This window comes from Cavia porcellus, unplaced genomic scaffold, assembly GCF_034190915.1.
Source record: "Cavia porcellus strain 051 isolate PalLab524CR breed Dunkin Hartley unplaced genomic scaffold, mCavPor4.1 scaffold_25, whole genome shotgun sequence".
Taxonomy (NCBI): domain Eukaryota; kingdom Metazoa; phylum Chordata; class Mammalia; order Rodentia; family Caviidae; genus Cavia; species Cavia porcellus.
In genome coordinates this window covers 1,054,941-1,077,350 of record NW_026947508.1, presented here as the reverse complement: position 1 = coordinate 1,077,350, position 22,410 = coordinate 1,054,941, and the positions used below count along the sequence as shown (strand labels likewise).

At 64.5% G+C, this 22,410-nt stretch overlaps 1 protein-coding gene across 1 annotated transcript; it reads right to left on the bottom strand.

Moving 5' to 3' along the window:
- Positions 1–1,018: 1,018 nt before the first annotated feature.
- Plch2 (phospholipase C eta 2) lies at positions 1,019–21,752 on the bottom strand. The gene is made up of 22 exons (XM_063235337.1): positions 21,614–21,752; positions 20,213–20,359; positions 18,585–18,827; positions 18,315–18,445; positions 15,645–15,815; positions 14,119–14,212; positions 13,811–14,014; positions 13,585–13,705; positions 12,243–12,414; positions 12,047–12,154; positions 10,834–10,992; positions 9,684–9,776; positions 9,367–9,449; positions 8,382–8,479; positions 8,112–8,294; positions 7,669–7,776; positions 7,198–7,322; positions 7,026–7,110; positions 6,713–6,859; positions 6,375–6,454; positions 4,063–4,360; positions 1,019–2,633 (listed from the first exon to the last, which is right to left on the bottom strand). Exons 1-22 carry the CDS (start codon positions 21,735–21,737, stop codon positions 1,318–1,320), a joined length of 4,290 nt encoding a protein of 1,429 aa, XP_063091407.1. The 5' UTR covers positions 21,738–21,752; the 3' UTR covers positions 1,019–1,317.
- Between the last annotated feature and the right edge of the window lie 658 nt (positions 21,753–22,410).

Sequence of the window (22,410 nt, the reverse complement as noted above, 5' to 3'; positions counted from 1 at the left end):
GTCTTCCGAAGCCTCCTGTCTTGGACCAATACCTGTTGCCCCTGCGTCCAGTGCCATTGTATGCCCCACCGCCTCCCTCAGTGGCCTCCAGGGGACAGCAGGTACCGTGCTGGGTGGTCATAGTGGCGGCCTGGCATGTCTTAAGGTTCTTCCCTGCTGTGGCTCTAGGGCAAAGCCCCCTGCTTCCTTCTGGCCAGGGTCCTTGAGTGACCAAGCCACACTTCCTGTGCTCCCTGGGCCTGCATTGATGGAAGCTTTCGGGCTTAGTATGGCCTCCCGAACCCTGACTCCTGCAGCCAGGTCAGGGCTGAGCCTTGGAGCCCTCCCCCAGAGGAGACAGTGCCACTGCAGAGCCTCCCTGCCAGGCTCAAGTGGGCTGCAGGCCAGGTCACGTCGTGCAGTAGCTCTTGGGTGCCTACAGGACCCAGGCTGGGCCTGAGGAGATGGTGGTGGTGCAGAGGTCTGGGCACAGGGGCACATACAGCTGGGATAGGGGCTGCAGGCTTGGCAGGCCTGTGAACACCCTGGCTCTGTCTTCTGCCATTGGTGTAGGAGCCATGTGTCCTCCAGGCTACGGTAGCCTCTGCCCTCCTGCCTTCTTCCAGAAGGCACAGCAGTGTCCCCCGCCCGTGGCTGGCAGCAGCCCAACCCTCCCTGCGCACCTGCCCTAGGCGCCTGGGGGCTGAGCCTGGAGCTGGTGGTACTGGCCCTGTGGCTGCCCACGGCTGCTCTCCTGAGGCTACACAAATGTGCATGGGGTCCATGACTGCGTCCCAAGCTCCTGGCCCCAAGAGCAGTGCTTTTGCCTCGGTCCTGGTTAGTGGCAGGCTCTTAGATCCTTGCAGGCACCAAAGGACCGAGGCCTTGCAGGTCACTGGGGTGCTCCTGCCTGCTGTCCTAAGCGCTGGGGCAGGCAGAGGTCAGGTACAGCACAGCCTCCCAGAGCAGAGCTGGGGCCACCAAGCCCTCCAGGGACCGTGCTGGGACTGCCTGGGGAGCAGCCGGGGAGGCTGAGGGAGCAGGTGTGAGTACATTTATTGGAACTGTGTCCAGAAGTTTACAGTCTCGGGACACCCGGACGGAGGACCGTCATTCAGAAGGAGCAAGGCGTGGGGGGCAGGGACAGCCCAGCTCTGGGGCAGTGGACATCCTGGGGATAGGCTCACCACACACACAGGGCCTGGACACCAGGGAGGATGAGGAAGGGCTCCGTATCGCTTTAATGCTGAGTTCTGTCTTACACATCCCAGGCTCTTGCACGGCCAGACGTGGCCTCGCTTGCTCCCCAGGCTGGAGGAGGGGGGTGAGGAGGCCGGGTCAGAGCCTCAGCAGCAGCAGGCCATCGGCAGCACCAGGCACCTGCTCTGGGGTGCCCTTGGGGGGGCCCGCGGCATCCACACAGCCCTCCAGGCCTACAGAGCAGGCACCCTCCGGGGTGCCCCGCTCCTCCTCTGGGGGTGCTCGTGGGTCTAGGCCCCGGAGCCGCTGCTGCCGCTCCTGAGCCTGGCGGGCCCGGCTGGCGATGGCACGCACACGGCTCTGGCTGCGGGAGGAGGAGCGCCGCAGGAAGCCAGGGCCCCCCAGTGCCCCATCCCCAGCCGGGCCCAAGCTGGTGGGCGATGTGATGTCCCCGGCCTGCTGGAAGCCGGTGAGCCACCGCAGCTGCTCGGTCAGGGCGTCCCGCCGCGTCCCTCCTGGGGGGCCCAGGCCCCGGCCCAGGCTGCGAGAGCTCCCCTCAAAGCCGGAGCTGAAGTCATCTGCCGTCAGGTCTCCCAGGCTCTTGGACTTGGCAGCTACCGGGCAGTCCGGCAGGCCCAGCAGGGCAAGGCCCCCCCAGGAAGGCCGGGGCCGCGGGCCAGGCAGCCGTGGGGCCAGAGGCCGGGGCCGCAGCACGTCGGGCGCAGGCGGCAGCTGGCCCGCAGCCCGCAGGTTGGGGTTCGACTTGCTCTTGGTCACGGGAGGCAGGTCCGGGCGGACAGTGGAGGCTGAGCAGGGCCGTGGGGGCAGGCGGCCTAGAGGGGTCCCTGCCAGGCTCTCGCGGCTTCGGCCCAGGCCCAGGCTCAGGCTTGTCAAGGAGAGGTCGATGACAGTGTCGCTGGAGGACATACTGGAAGACGAGGACACGCTGTCTCGGTGGCTGCCTGGCTCCAGCCGCTGCCATATGCGGTCACTGCCTGTGGCGTCCGAGTAGATGGCAGGCGTCGGGGAGGGCCCGGCCAGCGGCCGCCACACACCTGGGGGCTCCGAGGGCACCTGGCCCTCACTCTTGGCCCTTCTGACCACAGGCAGGAGACCCAGGGCTCGAGGCTGGCTCCTGCTGTCTGTCTGGCTGCCAGCAGCCCCCTCGCATGCCCCACTAGGCCCCCCACCATTGAGCAGCTTTCTGGGAGAGTTTTCATTGTCCTCTTGGCCCCCAGTCCTGAGCTGGAGGGGCCCGGAAGGTCCCTGAGCTGTCCGTGGGGGACTGGCCGCTTTGGCCGCAGGCCCCGTGGAGCACGGGGGCCGCACCCTGGGAGGGCTGGTGGGGGTGGCTGCCTGTGCAGGGGCACCGGGGCCCAGGGCCGGCTCCTCCGCGATGGGCTCCAGGCTGCACAAGGGGGAGATGGGTCGCTGTGTAGAGAAGGGGCGGGGGTCTGGGGAGACAGGCAGAGACAGAGAGATGGGAGAGGAGGGGAAAATGAGTCAAAGGTGAGAGATGGGGAAGGAAAGCCATGTCAAAATGGGAACCCTCCAGCCCCTGCACAGCGGGCTAAGGGCCCCCCGACCCCCAGCAGCCAGGCCTATCCATTTGCACACAGCTAACATGGTATATTCAGTGTCTCCCTCCCTGCCGCCATTGGGGCTGGGGCGTAGACGGACAAGGTGCCTGGGCTCTGTGCCCACTCACAAGGTCTTTGGGGCCTGGGGCTACACGGGGCACACAGGGCCGGGCTGTTACCTGGCACTCACGGCTCTCAGTCCCTAACTACGAAGGCAGCCCGGGGTGCAGGGACAGAAAGGAGAACAAGGTCAGCCGGGTGGGGCCGGGCTAGGGGCAGACGCACAGCGAGGTGGGCAGGGTGCGGAGCAGAGTGAGGGGCCCAGCACATGTCCCTCCTGTCCACGCTGGGGTCTGGCGCCCCAGCTCCACCCTCCACCCACTGTCTGCCAGGATTGGCTGTGGCCTCCCACAGCTGCTCAGAGTCACAGGCCCAAGAGCAGGGGAAGCAGTCTCAGCCCTTTGCAGACTCAGGCGCCGCGGCCAGACCAGAGCACCAGCCCAGGATGCAGGACATCTGTGGGCGCCCTCTGGCTACACCACCGTCCTCCAGCATACTTCCAGCAGGGGGAGCTCTGGGCCCGGAGGAGGCTTGGCCGGGTCAGGCAGGGGCGTGACATAAACTCCCTTCATGCCACCCACAGAGTACCGGGGTTTCTTGGGCAGAGGGGCAGGAACCAGGGCAGACAGGGCTGCAGGAGCACACGGAAGCAGAGCCGAGCAGAGCGGGGGACACACAGCCCAGGCATGCCGGATATGCAGAGGACACGGTGCGGGGGAGCAGCTGGCCTTACCCGTGGAAAACATGGGGGAACTACTCCTCATCTCCTCCAGCTTTTGAGCGAACAAGGCATTCATCTCTCCCTGCAGCGCCCCCAGCTGCCTGTGGGCACCCTCAGGTGGGCAGGGGGCCCCTTGGGGGCTGCCCGGGCTGCCTGGGCTGCTGGAGTCCGAGGACATAGAGCCGCTGCCACCTGCACCCTGAGGCTGAGCCCTGGAACTCTTAGAGGCCGCTCTGCTTCTCCCTGGGGTGGCTCGAGGGCCCAGGCCACAGGGGCTCCCCGGCAGGTCCACCCAGGCCTGGGGCTGTTGGCTGATGGCTGTGAGCCTGCCCACAGGACCCGGGCTGGGCGGCTGCTCCCTCCACAGGCCCTCAGCGTCCACGCCGGTGCAGGAGCCCACCACACACTTCATGCATGTGGCGGCCATCCCAGCAGGCCCAGAGCCCTCAAGGCCACGTAGAGGTCGCACCTGCGTGGGGCTCCTGGGTTCAGCAGCCACTGCTGCCACCCCGGGTGCCTTACCTCGGGAGATGCTGCTGCCTGGCCCATCATGGGCTGGGGTCTCAGGAGTGGGGCCGGGGCTGGGGGGCACCACATCGTCAGCTGCCCCCTCGGAGCCCACGTCCCGTGTGCCCAGCACCAGCTCCGGGAAGCCCTTTCGGCCTGGCTTCTGGCTCTTGGTTGGGGCACTGGCCGTGCGCCGCAGGAGCCGCTGGCTAACGGAGGGCCGGGGTGGGGGCTGCCCAGCAGCATGACTGTCCAGGGAGCCGGGCTTTGCGCCGCGGAGGAAGAGGCCTTTTAGACCCAAGGCCTGCTTGGCCTGCAAAAGAAGGAGCTCACATAGCTAGCGCCAGGGACCCACAGCCCAGCTGTGGCTGCAGCTCGAGAGAGAGAGAGCCCTACTGGGATGGGCTAGGCACCACTGGGCTGGCCAGCCGGAGAGCATGAGGAATGCCAGCCACAGGGATTCTCCCAGCAGCCCCACCAGAGCTGACAGAACCCCTCTCAGACCAGCAACGTGCCCTTCGGAGGTCTGGGGGGAGGCAGGAACTGCTCTTCCATGAGCTCTCAAGGACCAACCTCAGCCCCAGCCCCAGTCCCAGCCCTGGCCACCACACCTGGCTCACTCTGCGGCATGCAGAGAAGCAGGGGTCTGCGGTCACTGTGGCTCACATCCCCAAGCCCTCAGCAGCAGCAGTCACGAAAGCAGACACAGCCAGGTGCACCGAGGCCTACACACCCAGCCCTGCCCCCTGCTCCTGGTGACCCTGCAGGGACACTGCTCCAGGAGCCTTTATGGACTCCACATGACCTCCTCCCACCTGGCCCTATGCTCTGCCTGCATCCCCAGCTGGCTCGGTGCTGGACCACTGCCTAGCTGGACGCAGCCTCCTGGCCTGCCAGGCCACAGCCATCTCCTGTCCAGCTGGGCGAGGAGATCCCTGCATAGGCTGCTCCTGCAGTCCCCGCCGGGGTCCCTGCTGGAGAGCACAGGGCAGCTGCAGCTCACAAGTGCAGAGCAGCGGTCCTCACATGCCAGGCACCCCTGCATCCCACAGAGACCCCACAGCACCCACCACTCCCCAGGACGGGCTGCTCTGTACCAAGTACAGGACCAGGGCCCTTCTGGCAGAGGCAGTAACATGGTCAGCACTTGAATCAGCACCCTGATTCAAGATCCCAAATCCAGTGCAATTTGGTCAATGTAGGCTGGGATGCCATTTAGAAGGAGATCCAGGATTCAGGCTTGGCGGGCCAGGCCCCATGTCGTCCCGCCCAAGCACTGGCAGACTAACAAGGGAATGGAAGAGGGCTGAGAAATGACAGCTCGGGGGACACAGAGGGAAGGGAGGAAGGGGAAGGGGAAGGGGCAGGGGCAGAGCTCACACCGGAGAAGCAGACGCCTGAGGGCAAGGAGGAGATGGACGAGGGACCTTGGGGAGGAGGCAGTGGCCTCGGCTAAATCCTGGATCTGCCTCATAAATGTCACTCTGGCTGAGAATGGCCCAGGGGACCCCGGAACCACGTCATGACCCATGTCAAATGAACTGACGGTCTCCAAAATGCTACCAGGAGTCACAGATGCTAATGAGTGGGGCCTGGCATGCAGGGGCGCCGGCTGCACTGGCCCGAGGCGCCCGGGTACCTTCGAGATTCCTAACAAGGCTGAGCTTCTAAAAGTAGACTTGGGACATACAGAAGCCCACTGCAAGACCAAAGAGACAGAGCAAAGGCCGGTGAGTGGCCCCAGAGGCCAGGGAGGGGGCCTGTGGCCCATGGAAACAGGCGGACACGACAGATGGACAGATGGACAGATGGACGGACGGACGGCAGCAGAGAGCAAGACCCTGCAGAGCCTCCGGGCCCGCAGGCACAGCAGAAGAGAGGTCAGCAGGGCCCAGACATCCCGCCTAGAATAGCCACTCAGGCTCCCAGGCTGAGACCCCAGCCCTGGCGTGGCCCGGGCTCGTGTGCTGGGGGCCGGTAGGTGCCAAATGTGCACCGCTCCGGAAGGGGAGGCAGCCAGGGAGGCTGGGGTGGGGGTGGTGGGGAGAAGGCCCTGGGAGCCCACGTGTGCCATCCCTGTCAGTCAGGCAGTCAGGGCTCCCGGGTGAGGCCACCAGGGTGACTGAACCAGGCACAGGTGGAGGGCATGGAGGGGGCACCAGGGGACTCCTTCCCAGGGCAGGGACTCAAAGGTCAGCATTGGCAGGCTCCTGGGCCAGCACCACTGTACCCACATGGGGTAGAGGAGGAAGCCTGGCGGGCTCCCTATGGGGGCTCCGTTTCCAGGGACGACCCCCAGGCACAGCCTGCTCCCACACGACACTCACCTTACCGCTGATGTCGCTGATGGCCACATGCACAAAGATGGAGGCTTCTTCCATCCCCTCGAGGTACACGTGCCGATAGCCTGGGGCACGGCATGTGGTCAGCAGGGCCTCCCCACCCTGTCCAGTGGCTCATGCTCTTCCCTCAGCCTGAGTGGGAATGGCGGCCCTGCCTGGGTGGCTCCACCCCCCAGCACACCCAGGGGCGCTGTGGAGCCTGCAGGGACCTCCTGGTGGGCTAACCCGCTTTGCTCCCCCACAAAGCCAGCAGGAGTAGGGCTTCTGTGTTTGGGGCCACTGCAGAAGTCCTGCCAGCACCAGCTGCCCACCTGGCCGCCCACCTGGCATCATGCTGCTGAAAGCCAGCGTCCTCTGGCCGATGAAGTCCCGCCCGATGGGGTCATGGTCCCAGACCAGGAAGCGCACCAGCGCCAGCTCAGGCATGTGCACCGTGAACACCAGCGTCTCTTCCCACATGGGGTTAAACCCTGAGCAGAAGGAGGCCAGTGACCGGGCTGCGGCATGGAACGAGACAGCCAGGGATCTGGGGGCTCAGAGGCCAGGGCACCTGCGGCATGCCATGTGCACTGGCCTGTTCTTGCCAGACTGGGCTGCTGCCCCAGCATGGGCACAGGCTGTCGTTGGGGTGCTCACCGTTGTCATCCACCACACGGGTCTGCTCCTTGCTGCAGTCCACCGGGAGCCCAATGACCTCCACCTCCACGAAGGGGTCGATGATCTGGGGACAGTGTGGGGATGGCATCGGACACCAGGACAAAGGTGGCAGGGGCTCACAGCACCCTCTGCTGGCACAGGTCCACCCTACCTCCCCTCGGTCACCCAGCATGGAGTCTCGTGGCTTGGGGAGCTGCTGCCCACTGATGATCCTCAAAGCCAGCTGCTTCCTGAGCTGCCCAGGCAGGGGGTCCTCGGAGTTGGGGTTGAAGACACCTGAGAGGACACAGGCGTGAGCAGAGCAGCCAGCACCCCAGAAACACTGCAGCTGGGCTCTGGGGCAGTGGCAGCCATCAGCCCCATCCAAGCATGGGGACTGCGTGGAGATGGGGCAGTCAGGAGCTTGCACAGGCTGAGGACTTTGAGGGCGCCCCAAGTGCCCACATGGCTCCATAGGACAGAGATGGGTTCCCCGATTCCTAACCCAAGGCCCTGGCAGAGCAGGGTCCATCACAGGCGGCCAGAGGTGGCTCAGCCCCCACCTTCCGTATCCTGGGAGCAGGTGATGGCCCAGCCTCCCCCCGGCCTTGTGCACCCAGTGGCCACGTGCCCTGTGCCTCACCCTGGCACATGCACGGGGGCTTCAGCACGTAGCCACAGTTGCCATTGGCACTAAACTTGGCCCGATTCAGCTGCAGCATCCGCCCCTCCGACTGGTAGTTCAGGGCAACTGCGGGTAAGGAAGGATGGTCCTGGGGTCAGCGACTGTCCTCACACCGTGCCCCAGGCCACTGTGTCCCCTGCCTGCAGCTCTCCCCCCCTCTGAGTGTGTGGGCCTGGAGCTCTCAGCTGAGAGGTTGAGCCCAATGTCCTGGCAGGGGGTCCCTGCGCCGGGCTCCATCAGACAGAACTGCACAAGGGCAGGGCCGTGGGGTTTCTCCCAGGCTGCTGGCCCAGGAGAGCCACACCTTGTATCTGTCCACACCTGGGGGGTGAGGACAGATACAAGGCTGCTGTCCCCAGCCGGCCACAGCCACGGACGCCCCACCCCCTGGCCTCACACACCCATCTGGCAGCCGGCATTCCAGAAGGGCTGCGGGTTGTAGTTGCTGGAGTCCACACGGTAGGACGAGGGGTAGATGCGCGAGAGCTGGTGCTGGTTGAAGCGCAGGTACTGCGCCGGCTTCTGCTGCAGGATCTGGTGGGCCTTGGTCTCGCTGAAGGATGATACCTGCCAGCTCGAGGCCACTGCGGCGCAGACCGTGTTGTGAGTCTCGGGCCTCGGGGATGCACAGCCCGGCTCTGGGCCCCCCTGTGCCCGCCCGCGGCCCTCACCCTCCATCTCCACGTCGTGCGAACCCACGGACTTGGTGTATTTCACCAGGTCCGAGAGGGCCCGGGAGAGCTTCACGGTCTTCTTCTGCCGGGCTGTCCTGCAGGCGTGGCAGAGGTGGTCGGGGCCCTGTGGTGCCCTCCCACTCAGAGCCGGCCAGGCAGGTACCCAGCTCCACTCTGGGGCTCCAGGGCTAGGCGGGTCCTTCTGTGCCCCCAGTGGATGGGCAGGGCATGCAGAGGCCACTTGACCTGGGGCACTATGCCAAGGCTGTGGCAGGTGCCAACCCCGTCAGGCTCAGGTCCAGGCCATGCGGGGCTGGGCAAAGGCCTCTTAGGGTGCCAGTCACTGCAAAGACCCCAGGCTTCTGAGCCTGGGGGGGACGAGGCTGCTGCCCAGCCAGGAGGGCCTCTGAGGATGTGGGCTCTGGAAGGCACTGAGCGGGGCAGTGAGCAGTGACCACAGGGTCCCAGCCATGTGCAGGGGCTGGAGAGGGAGTTGACAGTGGGAGGGACAGAGGACAGGGAGTGACACAGCTGGGAGACCCCAGGAGGGAAGGAGCAGATAGGGAGGGGAGAGACAGGTGTGGGCAGAGGCTGCCATGAACCCCGGAAGTGTCCCAGGGACCTGTGCCAGCCCCATGTGGCATGAGAACCCCTATCTCAAAGAACCCATCAACCACCAGGGACACATGGCACCGGGAAGGACAAGGGCTGGGGCCCTAAAGAAGGGGAGGGAGCACCGATGGGCCCAGGAACCCAGAACCCGTGGGGCCTCAGGATCGCACCGACCCGCCAGCCCTGTCCCAGTGTCCAGCCGCCAGGCTGCCCATGCCACCTGCACATCCCTCTGTGGCTGTCACTGGGACACTGGCTTCCTTCCCACAGCTGTCTGGGGAAGGCCCCAAGGGGGGCATGCAAAGAAGGGCGTGGGGCCACCGCCCCCAGGCCCCCAGGGTGACTCCCCTGCCTCTCGAAGGGCACTGACCCTCGGCTCTGGCTTCCTGGCGAGTCCGGGTCCTCGTCCCCCTCCTCCATGCTGGCCACCTTCTTTAGCTTGCTACCCTTTTTCTGTGCCAGAGGACAGAGCCGTGACCTGCGGGGCCCTCATTTGGCTGGGCCCTCTGCGTTCCTGGCAGTCACATAGGCTGCCAAGCCTTTCCCACCCAGCCACTCAGCTCCCCCGAGGCCCTGCAACTCGGGGCAGCCCCAGGTGTCTGAGCTCAGGCACTGGCCAGGCCAGAAGGGGCCATCAAGGCATCTGAGCCTGAGCCCACTAGCACCCAGCCCAGGAGCGGCCCGGACCTTGCGCTTGGAGAAGCTACTCATGAGAAGGCGGCTGTTGCGTCTGCTGACCCCGGCATCCTCCCCGGACTCCGTGTCCTCCTCAGCTTTGCTCTGCACGAGGGAGACAGAGGTAATGGTGAGAATGACGAGGCCCCGAGGCCTTCTTGGACAGTGTGGTCCAGCCCGGCTCCCTGGCCCTGCTCCCACTGCAGTGGCCCAGCCTGAGCCCCTCCTCCTGCTGCTGCTATTCCTGGAAGACCCCAGCAGCTGCTCAGACATGAGGCAGTCAAGCTCCCGAGTGTCCCTGCCAGGTGTCACCCAGCCAAGGAAAGCAGAGACTTAACGTCAGCATGCACCTGGCCGGGCAGAGCTTCAGGTGGGCCATGCTGTCCCACTTGGATGCCTGGGGACTGAAACAAAGCCAGGCCTATGTGTGCCTGCCAAGCACACTGGGCCGTGGGCGGAAAGGCAAACGTCTGCCTCCAAATGCACTGGTTGTGCAGGACACAGCCACAGCCAGGAAAGAGTCCTCCCGCCTCCTGCCTCCCACCTCCCTGAGGCCCTAGGAAGTGGCTAGGAACCAGCCTGAGGCCCCAGCCCAGTGGGCTCTCCAGCCACTGCCACACCCTAGATTTGCCACCTTGCACTGCCCACTGGCTTGGGCTCTTTGACAGATGTGCCCAACCTTCGAGGTATGGGCCTGATCTTGCATGTGCATTTGCACACACACAGACATACATGCATGAGCGCATACACAGTCCACAGTGTGTGCCATGACAGCCCCAGTCAGCCATTATCTCCGTGTGGACACTGCCCCTCAGCTGTGGCTGGTGGAGGCGGAGCAGCCATGCCCCACCTGCTGGACAGCTTCCAGCCCCAAGTCACTGAGACCCTGGCCACCCCAGCACTCATGAGACCCTCACCACCCTGGGTGAAGCCCATGTCCCCTCCAGCAAGGCGGGCAGCGCTTACATCCTCCAGGGCACATACAGAAGTTACACAGGCATGTGTACGGGTACGTGGGCACGCAGATGTGTGTGTGTGTGTGTGTGTGTGTGTGTGTGTGTGTGTGTCGATGTGCACGTGCGTGTCACCTCTGTGTCTGTAGAGGTGTGGCCGGGTGCAGGGCAGGCATGCGGTGTGTGGGCTGTGTCCTCGGGGCACTCACCTTGTTGGCATCTGCTCTGTGCCCAGGTCTGCCCGTTGGGGACATGGTAGAGATTGTGAAGTCATCAGGGTCTTCACAGTCTCGGGCCTTTGACTCCTTGATTAGAGAATCCAGTTTCTTCTTGGCCATGTTTTCCACGCGCTTCCGATTGGTGGAGGCCTGCGGGAGCCAGAGGCCAGCCCTCAGCACCTGTCCCCCGAGCAGCAGCAGCAGGTCACAGCCCCGGGACACGGCACACACACTGGCAGCTTGAAGCTCTCAAGGCTGCGATTCCCCCAGGGCAGCTGAGGCGACGAGCACACTTGGGTCCAGGCCCATCTGCCTGTTTGAGTGCTGCCCAGAGCAAGGGAGTGGAGAGCTGGCGGTGCCCAGCAGACAGCACAGGACAGAGGACCCATGCCGGCCACCACATACTCAAGAAGCCGGCGGAGGTGGGCCGAGCTGTGGAGGAGCCCCGGGCTGGGCTGTGGTGAGCGCTGGGCAGACATCAGGCTCACGGATTTGTGCCCAGGGGCCAGGCAGAGGCGGTGCGCCTGCACCCAGCACAGGCAGGATTCTGCTGTCTCAGTGCTTTTCTGAAACAATGAGCCACCCTAGCCAGGAAGCCTCCCGCACAACTATTTTCCCATCCAATGGCCCCTGGGGAAACAGGCTCCACTCTCCAGCAGCGGCTGTAGCTCAGAGCAGCACCGGAGGAGACCAGAAGCTAAAGATGGAGCCGCTGACCCCAGCCCCTGAACCCAGGGCCCTAGAGACTCCCTGGCCTTCCTCGCTCCACAGGGGCCAAGCCAGCCCTGGGGAGGCTGTAAGGACACCACACAGAGGCCGCCCCTGGGGCTAGGCCGGCTGGCCCTGCAGGAGCGCTTAGCTCTGGCGTTGGTGCAGCTGCAGTGTGGCTGATGCTGGGCCATGCCGGCTGGACAGGACCACCAGCCTCCCTGCGTGTGGCTGGGCCTGGCCCGGAAGTGGGAGGAGCCCGGGATATGCTGGGCAGAGGCCGGCAAAAGAAGGTGCAGTGGGAACTGCACAGGGCCAGAGCGCTCAGGGACTGAGGACAGGGCCAGGCGACGATCAGCACCGAGCCTGCTCAGGAATGGGCACTGAAGGGAGCCTGAGGGGGGGCAGGCGGAGGGCAGCCCCACCAACCCTGCCCCGCGAGTGCCCTGGAGGCAGCCCCCTGCACCACCCCGGGCCCTGCTGTGCCCCTACTCACATCCCCGTTGAGGAGCTTGCAGTCCTCGTCAATCTCGTCGGCACTGTCCTCGTCCGACACCTCACCTTCCTCCGCGTCCTCACTGATGTTAGCCGGAAGCTTCTTCCCCTGGGAGGAGCAGACACACAAGGGCAGCACTGGGCAGGAAGCAGGGAGACCCCGGCCAATCGGGGCCTAGCCAGCCCAGGGGCCTCACCTTGACCAGGATCTTGCCCCGGAGCATCTGGGGAGAAGGGAGCGTGGAGGCGTCTTCGCTGCTCACGGCTGACAGGTCCAGCTTGTCCCCAAGGATGTCAGTCAAGTACTGGGCCATCTTCTTCTGCTGGACGACGCAACAGTGGTTCTCGATGGACAGGATCACCGGGTACCTGGGCCCCAGGCCGAGAGCACAGGCAAGGTAAGCACAGGGGTGCAGACCACTGGTGTCCCCCAGGCCGGGAAAGTGAGGGGGCAGGAAAGGAGTGGGGCGTCTTAGGGATGAGGAAAGAAAGTACCGACATTTTTCCAGTTAAAAAAAAAAAAAGGCAATGAGAAAATCCAGGAAAACCAATGGGAACAGCTCCGGTTGAAAAGAGGCAACAGAGAGACAGAGAACGTAATCCTGGTGACCCAGATCCTGGATCCCGGCCTGGGGTCCCGGCACTGGCCGCACGGGCACACCCAAGCCCGGCATGCACCATCTGACCAGAAGGGCTGCGGCCCAGCCCACACGGCGGGAGCAGGGAGCGGGATCAGGAACAGTATAAGCACGTTGTGCTTTGACTTCTACCAAGAGGAAGCTTTGATCCTTTTAGAAAACGCGGGGGACCCATGCCAAGAGGGTACGAACCAGAGCAGAGATGGGCAACCGGGTGACGTGAGGGGCCAATGATGGGGCAAAGGCTCCCCACTCCCAGCGCTGGGGGAAGAGCCCCCTGCGGGCCTCTGCTCCTCAGTGACACCAGGGCACGAGAGCATCCAGCATCCCTGGTCCACGCCGCCCTGCAGCCCTGGCCCAGCCGACCACGGGCCTTGCGCCCTCCACACAGCTGGACACAGACACAGGTGGGTCTCTGGGCCCCTGTGCAGTTTCCTAAGTCAATTGCTCAAGAGCTCCCTCCTGGCTTGCGAGCCTCATTCAGCCAGGACACAGCACTAACACTAGCAGCAAGGAGGGGGCCTTCTGTTTCCAGAAACTAACTGGATTTTCCTCACTGGTATCTGCTGCTACAACCGGGCAATATCCCTTCAAGTCTGGACGCAGTGGCTTCCCAAGGCTAATTAACTTGGGGCCACCAAGGCCCTGGTGGCTGACACCACCACTGCCACCGCCTGCAAGGCCAGCTGTGGATGCTTATGCCCTGCAAGGACTCGGCCGGTCTATGCATCCACTCCAGCACGTGCTGCCTCCTCCTGCTGGCCATGTGGTCCCACCCTGCCTCACCTGCTCCTCCAAAGACCCCCTGACATAAAGCCCACTCCTTGTCCACCACAACCACTTCCCCCAGGAAGGACATAGGACGTGGGGCACAGACCCAAGGGCCTAGCCAGCCACTCACTCATTCTTGAGGAAGGCGTATTTGTTGATGGTCTCGATGACATCTCTGAAGAGGATCTTGGAGGTCAGTGTGTAGCCATGGTGGACGATGGGCTCCCCATCGGGCCCATCCCAGCAGTCCACTGCAGGCACAGACCCGGTCAGGCGGGGGCTTGGCCACCTGACCCGAAGACACCAGCGCGGCCGCCCCGCCCTGCCCCGTCCTGGGGCCTCCCCAGGAACCTCACCCTCCACGCATCTGCAGCCGGCCTGCAGCACCCAGGCGTACATGTCGGCCCGAGACTGTGAGGTCAGCTGGTCCCCCACCAGGTAGGTGTTGTGGGACGAGGTGATGAAGTAGTGGCTCAGGGGTCGCGTCATGTCCTGGTGCACGCCGTGGTGCTCGGGGTTGAAGATGTCGCCTGCAGGGCTCCGTGTGTAGTTGGTGAAGCCTGTGGGGCAGCGAGGGTCGGGAGCCAGCCCTGCTGAGGCTCGGAGCTCGGAGCCACCTGTCCCACCCCACGGGCTGTCCACCCGGCCTGTCCAACCTGCTCACCATCAATGCCCAGCACGCCCTTGCTCCTGTTCTCCGGGCAGGGCTCGAACTGCTGGATGATGTCTCGGCAGCGCTCCAGGGTCACGCCCTGCATCTGGGCCGGGTCGGGGGTGTGAGTGCGGGCTGGCCAGGGCAGCGAGGGTCACCCTTCCACAGCTCCCCATCTCACCAGCACATCTAACTGACCACAGCAGGGTGACATTTGAGGCCAGAGGCACAGACCACCCAGTGTCCCTGGCCTGGGGTTCTTCCAGCAGGGGTAGGGTCTCTGGACTCATCCGCTGGGCACCTTGTGCAGCGTGGAGGGAGGGTCCCACACCTGTATGCAGGGCTCCACATACCACTCCAAGGAGCCAGCAGGCACCAGAGCCACCTGCTATCACTGGGTCCCTGCTGGGTGACTCCTAGAGAACTGATCCCCAAAGCCAAGCAGCCCCCAGAGCCCTGCACCAGCCCTGAGGCAGAGCCATCGGGCCATCTGGGAGAGTGGGAGGCAACAGGTGGGAGGTGACAGTCCAGGGAGCGGACACATGTGTCAGAGCCCAGACCTAGCTATGACCGATTAGGTCCTGAAGTACAGGAGGTTGGTTGGGCCTGGGCTCAGGCCACCACAGGAAGAGGCTTCCAAGAGCCGGGCACAAAGGTCAGGAAGAAAGGGTCAGCTCTACCTGTCCTCATCCAGCCCCCATGCCCAGCCCTGCCTCCCATGCCAGTGCCAGTGCCAGGACAGCGCCCCTGCCCAGGGCCATACCCCCACCCCCTGCCCAGTGCCACAAGGGCAGTGGGATCCGGCCATGAGGGTGCCCGCCTTCTCCCCAGGGACACCACCAGGCCAGCAGAGAGGTAGCCATGGCTGCCAGGGGTCAGGACCTGCCACACAGCCCCTGGGGAGGGGCAGGCCCTCAGGCCCGGCTTGGGCAGCCCCAGGAGGATCTCCGTGGTGCCCCTCCTGCTGTCCTGCACCCAGCACCACCCACCTGGTGGTGACATGGCCTTCACAAGAGGCTGACTCTGAGCCAGAGGCTGGTGGGGCAGGGCCCCAGGAAGTCCCAGGCAGGGCTGGGCCCCACAGCCTGCCTCAGGGAAGGCAGGTCCACGCTGTAGCGCAGAACACCAGAGCCTGGTCAGCAGCGCAGTGCCCAGGAGCACTCAGCCTTGGCATGGCCACCAAGAGTGGACAGGCTTCCTGGGCAGTACTGGGGAAACCGGGGTGCATGTCAGGCACTTGGATGAATGCAGCCAGCCATTCTGGAGCTGGCCAGCCATGTGGCTGGAACAGAGTTGATGGGGCAGGCTGGGGCCACTCTCACAGCCAGGGCCACAGAGCCCTGGCCTACATCAGAGCTTAAGGTGTCCTTGGTCTGAACAGAGCCACACAGAGGCCTTTAGAGAGAAACACTGGCCTCCCCACCTGCTGGCAGTCCCCACGGCCCATGCTGGGGAAGGGAGACTAGAAGCCAACTCAGGGCCTTCTCTGCCTGCCATGACCCCCTGGTCCCCGGGCCCCAAGCCACCTCCAGCCTCACCTTCTGCTCCACCTCCAGGAAGCGCTGCAGGTCGGCAGCGTCCAGGTGGTCCTTGTGGTTGCTGTAGGTGAGCAGCAGCAGGTAAAGGTCCCGGCGCGTGGACATCATCTTGTAGAAGGCACAGAACTCCTCGAAGCCCAGCGTCCCCTGCCGGTCATCTGTGTCTGCCTCCTGCAGGATGAGGCTACTGGTCACCATCAGGTCCTTGGGGCCCACCACCTGGCAGCCTCCCTCCTCTACCACTGCCTATGCCACCACCGCAGATGCTGGTGGGCACACGGAGCCCCCTGCCTCTTCTGTCAAGTCACCAGGTGACCCTAAGAAGCACAATATGACCTACCTTCCCCGACTCCTCACATGGCACAGACCCCACCATCGCCCCCACCAGAGCCACCAACACTCTGTCCCTCACACACACGCACACCCTCACCAGATCCAGATGGCACTGCTGCAGTACAGCTCAGTCAGCAGGGTCCCTGCCCTTTGCAGAATGGCACTGCTCAGGACATGGGCTGGGGCCTGACCGCGGACACACAGCTGCCCGGGGCTTAGGACCTTGGCAGAGCTGCTGGGGACCCTGCCCTGGCTCTGGGGGGCTCAGTCTTCACCTCTGCTGACCGTGAGCCTTAAGGGCAGGTCCTGTGCCCTGTCTTGTCCCCAGAGGCCTTGTCTACAGACATCGCCCGAGCCCTTGGTGCGTAACAGCTGCAGACCCCACATCCGTGCAGGGAAAAATGTCTCTGAGGAGGACCAGAGGGCCTCTTCCCAGCCCCCAGTGGGGCCTCAGGGCTCTGTCACCACCCGGAGCCTCCCAAGGAGCTAGGGGAGCCCAGCTCGGTGCTGGGAAACAGGACAGTCCAGAGCAGCGGCAGCCCAGAGGGCAGGCTGCAGGCCACTGCCAGCCGCACAGCAGCCCCCTCCCCACATGGCCGTGCAGTCTGTGGCGTCCACAGGATGGCACCACAGAATCACCGGGACACAGGCAACGCTGCCCTCAACCAGAGGGGACTCAGAGGGGAGGTCTGGTCTGGAGTCGGACATGCAGCAGACCTTGGGCACACACCAGGCACCCATGCAACAGCTGGGATGGCCCAGAGCCACTCGCACAGGGTTTAGCTGCCACCAGCTGGGACCATGGTGTCTGACGTGAGCCTAGAGGGACAGCCTCACCTGCAGGAGCTGACCACCCCTCCCGGGCCAGCCAGGCCAGTGCACACTGCAAGTCAAAGAGCACCCTGGTGACAAGGGCACTTGCCGGTCACTCTCCAGAGACAATGCCCTCCCCTATGGGCAGCAGGGGCAGGGGCCTGGGGCGGGGTCTCCGCCTGCTCTGGGCTGGAGGGAAAGTGCCACGCAGGTGGGGCCCACAGGGCCTGAGCAGCCCAGCCTCGATCCTAGACTCAGCACACGGCAGCCTGACGCTGTCTCTCCTATGCCCTCTGCCAAGCCAGCCTTCAGGGCTCCAAGGTGCTCTGGGCTGGTCAGGCCCGAGGGCAAGGGCACTCGGCCCATGTTCCGTGTTATCAGATTTGATGCAATTATGTTAAAGGCACTCCATCTGCCGCGCGGCTCTGCGCTCTGATTAGGAGTTCCAGGCTGCCTCAAGCAGTATTGAGATTCCACTACAGTCCCGTAGACGCCAATTATCGGGGAGGCCGGAGCTGGCTGCAGGCCCATCACACCGGGCGCAGGATGCACAGCAGGACCTCAGGGACCTACGGGGCAGGCAAGAGCTACCACCACACAGGGCGCTCACCAAGCTGAGCCCTGGAGCTGCGATTGTAGCTCACGCTCTGACCCGGAAGGCGTTGGTCCTCTGCTCCAGGGCTGCTCCAGCCCTGCATCCTGGGTCACCTGTTGCTTGGCCCCTGCAGCAGCCTCACCCTGAGGAAGGGCCTGGTAGCCCAGGGCTGCCCCTGCAGGTGCAACGGTGTGAGGGGCAGCCCCAGGCAGGCAGGGGAAAGGGGTCTGACATCAGACACCAGCTGTCTGCCACCTCTGCACCCAGGCACTGTCCCCACCAGGGCTCTCGGGAGGGGCCCACAAGGCACCCCACACTCCACCTCCTCCCAGAGCCACGGTGCACAGCCAGCTGCCCTCCTCCCTCCAGCTGGGCATGACGGCCATTCGGCATGAGCAGTGGGCAGGAGATGTCAGACAGGAGACAGCAGAGATGTCAGGCCAGGAGTGTGAGTGCCTGTGCATGAGTGTACGTGTGTGTCTGTGTGTGCTTCTGCTCATAGAATTCCTGCCAGGCTCCAGCCAAGCAAGGAGGCCGAAGGGCCGGGATTGCTGGCTCAGCCCATTCCCGCCCCTCAGTGTACCCTGGCTCTGCAGAGAGAGAGCTAATTACAGACAATGAAGGCTGCAGTACAGCTGAAGGACGCACTTTCATAACCTCTGACACCAGGGTTGCTGGCGAGAGCCGCTGCCAGTCACGCCCCTGCCCGGGCACTGACACCCTTGCTAAGAGCATGGAGTCGGGGGTCCAGGAATCCAGGCCCTTTCCTGGGTCCTGCCCACCCACCAGACAGACCCTGTGCCCAATGCTCAGCCCCTGCTATGCAATGGGCATGCATAGTCCCAGGCCCGGCTCCCCCCCACAAAAGGCTCAGGCCAACGCCCCCGAGGACCACCCGCCCACCCCCAGCCATGCGTCCCCATGCTCACCCTGAACATCTGCTTCACGCGCTGCCGGGGCAGCTTCACGTTCAGCTTATGCAGCAGCTGCAGGACCTCGCCCATGCTCAGACTTCCGTCCCCGTTCTTGTCGGCCTCATCGAACGTCTGCTTCAGCCACTTTGGGGCCGAGTTAGGGGCCAACTCAAGTCCACAGCACAGCCCACCTGCAGCCAAGGCTGCCCATACATCCTTCCCCAGGGTGAGAGGGGAGGACTGAGCACCCCTCTGTTTGTTCCCACCCTTGGTGTTGAGGATATTGGTCCCTGGTGCGCTGGCGTCGGGCCAGGCTGTCCTCATCGCTGATGCCGGCCATGAGGTAGCGCAGGCCGGTGACCCAGGTCCGAGCCTCATCCCCGCTGGGCGAGACCAGGTCCAGCGACTCGCGGTGGCTGCCGTGGTAGATGCTGAAGCAGCAGTTGGGGTCGAAGCTGCCGTCCGGGTAGCGCTGGAAGATCTCAGACTGCCGCCCCTCGCTCACCTCCTGGATGGAGTCGATGGAGACTGCGGGCGGTGGGAGGGCAGTGCGTCACAGTGTCTGGTGGCTGCCCAGAGTCCCAGGGCCAGGGACTGAGCAGCCTGGAGCTGTGTGCTCGCAGGTGACACCCCACCAAGCCTTCTACACAGCACCCACTGGCTCTGAGCAAATGCGGACCCCTCCCCTGATTGTTTTGGCCCGTAGATCCCATGCACCCCCCACAAGAGGGAGGGGCTCGGCCTGCCTGCAGGAGGCCAGTCTCGCCAGCACCAGCGCCAGTGCCAGTGCCAGCGTGGGGCTCAGTGAGCAGGGAGCCTGCAGGAGGCAGCTGCACAGCCACCTCCGCCACCAGGTCCAGCCCACGCATCTCTGCTCCATCAAATGCAGCGGCTGCCCAGGTGTGGGGGGACTTCACAGTCACCTTCAGGGAAGCCTGGCACAGTGGATCTGGGAGCCGTGGTGTAGCAGGCAGCTAACAGCTCCCACCAAGGAGCTGCGGAGTTGGGGCTCCGCAGAGCACCCCACCTTTAAAAGCTAACTCCACAGGTGAATGAGCCAGAGGTGCTCCAAACATGTTTCCCTGACCCCTCCCATGTGCCTAGGGTCTTCTCCAGGCTCAGCCTGGACCCCAGCCGGGACCTCAGCACTGGCACATGTGGCAGTGGGGAGCACAGAGCCCAGATTTGGCCCAGACAAAAGCCACCCCACAGGACGCCCCCCAAGGCTGGGAGGGCTCCTGGCACCAAACTGGGCCTCAGGAGTGTCCGGGCCCAGCTGGACTGATGTCCTGCCCCACAACCTGCCCCTGGAAACCAGTTCTGTGTCAAAGTTCCCCGAGGGTCCTCGACTGGGCACTAGGGCTTCTCCACCTCCCCCAGTCCGGGGAATGGTCACTCTGGGGCAGACAGATGAGATGAGCGGGCCAATGCCACCCAGTGAGCAGAGCCCTATCCAGTGCACCTGCCGTGGGGACCCTCCTCCGGGCCTCCTGGGCTCCGCAGCTCAGCCCTCTCCTGGGGCCTGTGGCAGCACCCTGGGCAACTGTTGGGCTGGGGCCCTGCTTGGGACACTGGTCCTGTCACAGGCATAGCCAGAAGATGCTAGAAATGCCCTTCTTGCAGCCTGCCAGAATTTCATGCCAGAACTTTCCCTGCCTGGGCCTGCTCCAATCCCCCCAATCTGCCCCTGCCCTATACCATCCAGCTCAGTGCCCCCTGCAGGCCCCCTGGTTGTCCCCCATGGCTGCCCAGGGAAGCACTCAGCACCCAGGCCCATCCCAATGTGGCCAGCTGGGTCTTTCTCTGAAGGTTCTTGCCTCCTTCACCCCACCATGTGACCCAGGGCCACCGTCTTCTTGCAGACCCAGTGTCCCTGGGTCCCAGAGCCCCCGGGTCCCCGAGTGACCACTCACTCTTGGCCTTCTCGTTCTTCCTCGAGGGCCTCCAGCGCAGACAGGAGCGGTGCTCGTCCAGGTAGTAGAAGCGGACCAGGCCCTTGGAGCTGCCCCGGAGCTTCACCATCTGCGTCCCCTCCTGCATGGCGCTCATGCAGCGCTCCACTGGACACAGGGAAGACGGAGCCTTGAGCAAGCTGGACCCAGCATGCCCAAGGGGCAGAGACCACCCCTCCCCACCCACTGAGGCCAGGGGTCATCACCCAGAGTCACTCGACACTCCTGAGGCCCGTCATCCTTCCACCCCTGACTCCCAGGGGACTGCAACCCAGACTTCCCAGGCTCTGGATGCCCACAGCCCAGGATGAAGCAGTGGCCCAGCTGCCTTGTGGGAGCCACAGAGCAGAGGCCACCATGCAGAGCACATGCAGGCGCCAGCCCAGTGCCCAGCCTGGCTGCCAGCCCAGTGCCCAGCCCAGTGTGGGCTGCTCCTGAGGGTCTAAGCCTTTCCTGCTGCCTCCCCAGGAAAGTCACTGTCTCATTACATGGCACTATTGGTCCTGGGTGTGCTCTGCAGGGCCACTAGGCAGGCTGTCATGGAGCGGGGCTCAGATTGGGAGCTGAGCGCTCACCTGCCCCTCATCTAAGACACTGCCCCTCCATCCACTCATGTTGCAGGGAAGGGCTCAGGGTGTTCAGTCAGGGTCAGGTGATCCCAGCCAGAGACCTGTCAGGTCCACTCAGGCTCACATGCCTGCTTCTAGGAAACCCAGGACCCAAGAAGTCTTGTGCCAAAGTTCAGAGAAATTCAACCCACGAGGTCCACACAATGGGGTAGGCAACAGGGACCATGGGCAGGGGCAGCCCAGGGTCTTCTTGAAAGAGGCTGCTGCTACATGAGCAGAGGGAGCTGCAGACCCAGAGGGGGGTGGGGACAGGAGGCTGAGCTCCCCAGGGGACGCACAGGTGGGGACACGGGTGTGGGGGACAGGCTCAATGGAGAGGCAGAGACAGGCCCTTGTGGCCCGAGGCAGGGATCCCGGAGCGACCCCTCTGCCAGCAAGAGCGGGAGCTGGTGCACAGAGAGGCCCGAGCAGCCACACTTGGAACCCTCAGCAAGCCACCCGAGGGTAGCCTCAGCCGCCTCTGGGGCCACCGCATGGGCGCTGGCCCTACCCGGCAGCCCAGGACCCACTCTCACAGCCTGGCCTGCTAAAGTTCGGCCTCCAGGCCCTTCTTTAGGGGTAGGGGGAATTGGGGGCTTCTGAGTGGCTGACGGGTGCAGCAGCCAACACCGGGGAACCCCCATGACCCACAGAGGGAAGCCCAAGGGAGCAAGTGTGAGCGGGAAGGTGACTCCAGCCGCGGCACGGATGGTCCCCCACCCCACGGGGCCTCGTGCATCCCTGCTGCCCTTACCTAGCAGGCCAAGCTGCCACTCTGGTGACACCGCCACACTCCCTCCAACCCAGAGCAGCACCTCGGCCAGGCCCGTCACCGCTCCTGTGCCCCGGCTGGCGGTGGACAGCTGGGGGCCGGGCATCCCCAAATGGTGGCCAAGCGCCGGCTCTTGGAGCCCACAGAGGGCCCTCGCTGGCACAGATGGCAGTGGTGGTGCTGGGTGCAGAGGCTCCTGGGGCTCCCCTGCTCTCCTCTGCCTTGTCTTCCTCCCCCTCAGAGCCCCCCAAAAACCCCCTGGGTTGTCCGCAGGCCCTGCTGGCATTGGCCCGACCACTACCCACAGCCACAAGCCAGCCTACCAGCCCTCAGGGTCCTTGGGGCACCGGAAGAGCTGCATGGGGGGCGGGGGCTGCCGGCCCCACCCTGCCCACCCTCCACCAATCCCCGTACTAATCCTGCCCGCCAGCTCCAGCCCAGCTGCCAAAGGATTTGGGCCAGAGGAATGCCCAGCTGCCAGGAGAGCAGTCAGTCACCCCAGGAAATCCCAGGCCACCAGACCCACGTCCAGCAGGACAGCTGGGGGACCTCCCAGGACCCAGGGATGCAGCTGCAAGGCCTCGGGGATGGGCCCCGTGGTTCACTCTGGCAGGGCGGCAATTGGAGCCCATCCCGCACACTACCCATGCTAGGAGCCTGTCCCTCTCTGTCCTGGGCCCCCTACCCAATCCCTAACACTTACAGGGATCTCCAAGTGGATCCCAGCTGTCTCGGGGGAGCAAGAGGGCCTGGAGGTGGAGCAGAAGCAGCAACATGTG

Coding starts and splice junctions, on each gene's coding strand:
- Plch2 (XM_063235337.1), bottom strand. CDS start 21,737: ATGCCCGGCCCCCAGCTGTCCACCGCCAGCCGGGGCACAGGAGCGGTG. Junction 14,213..15,644: donor TCCTGGAGGTGGAGCAGAAG/GTGAGGCTGGAG, acceptor GACCCGGCCCAG/ATGCAGGGCGTGACCCTGGA. Junction 8,295..8,381: donor GCACGACGTGGAGATGGAGG/GTGAGGGCCGCG, acceptor TCTGCGCCGCAG/TGGCCTCGAGCTGGCAGGTA.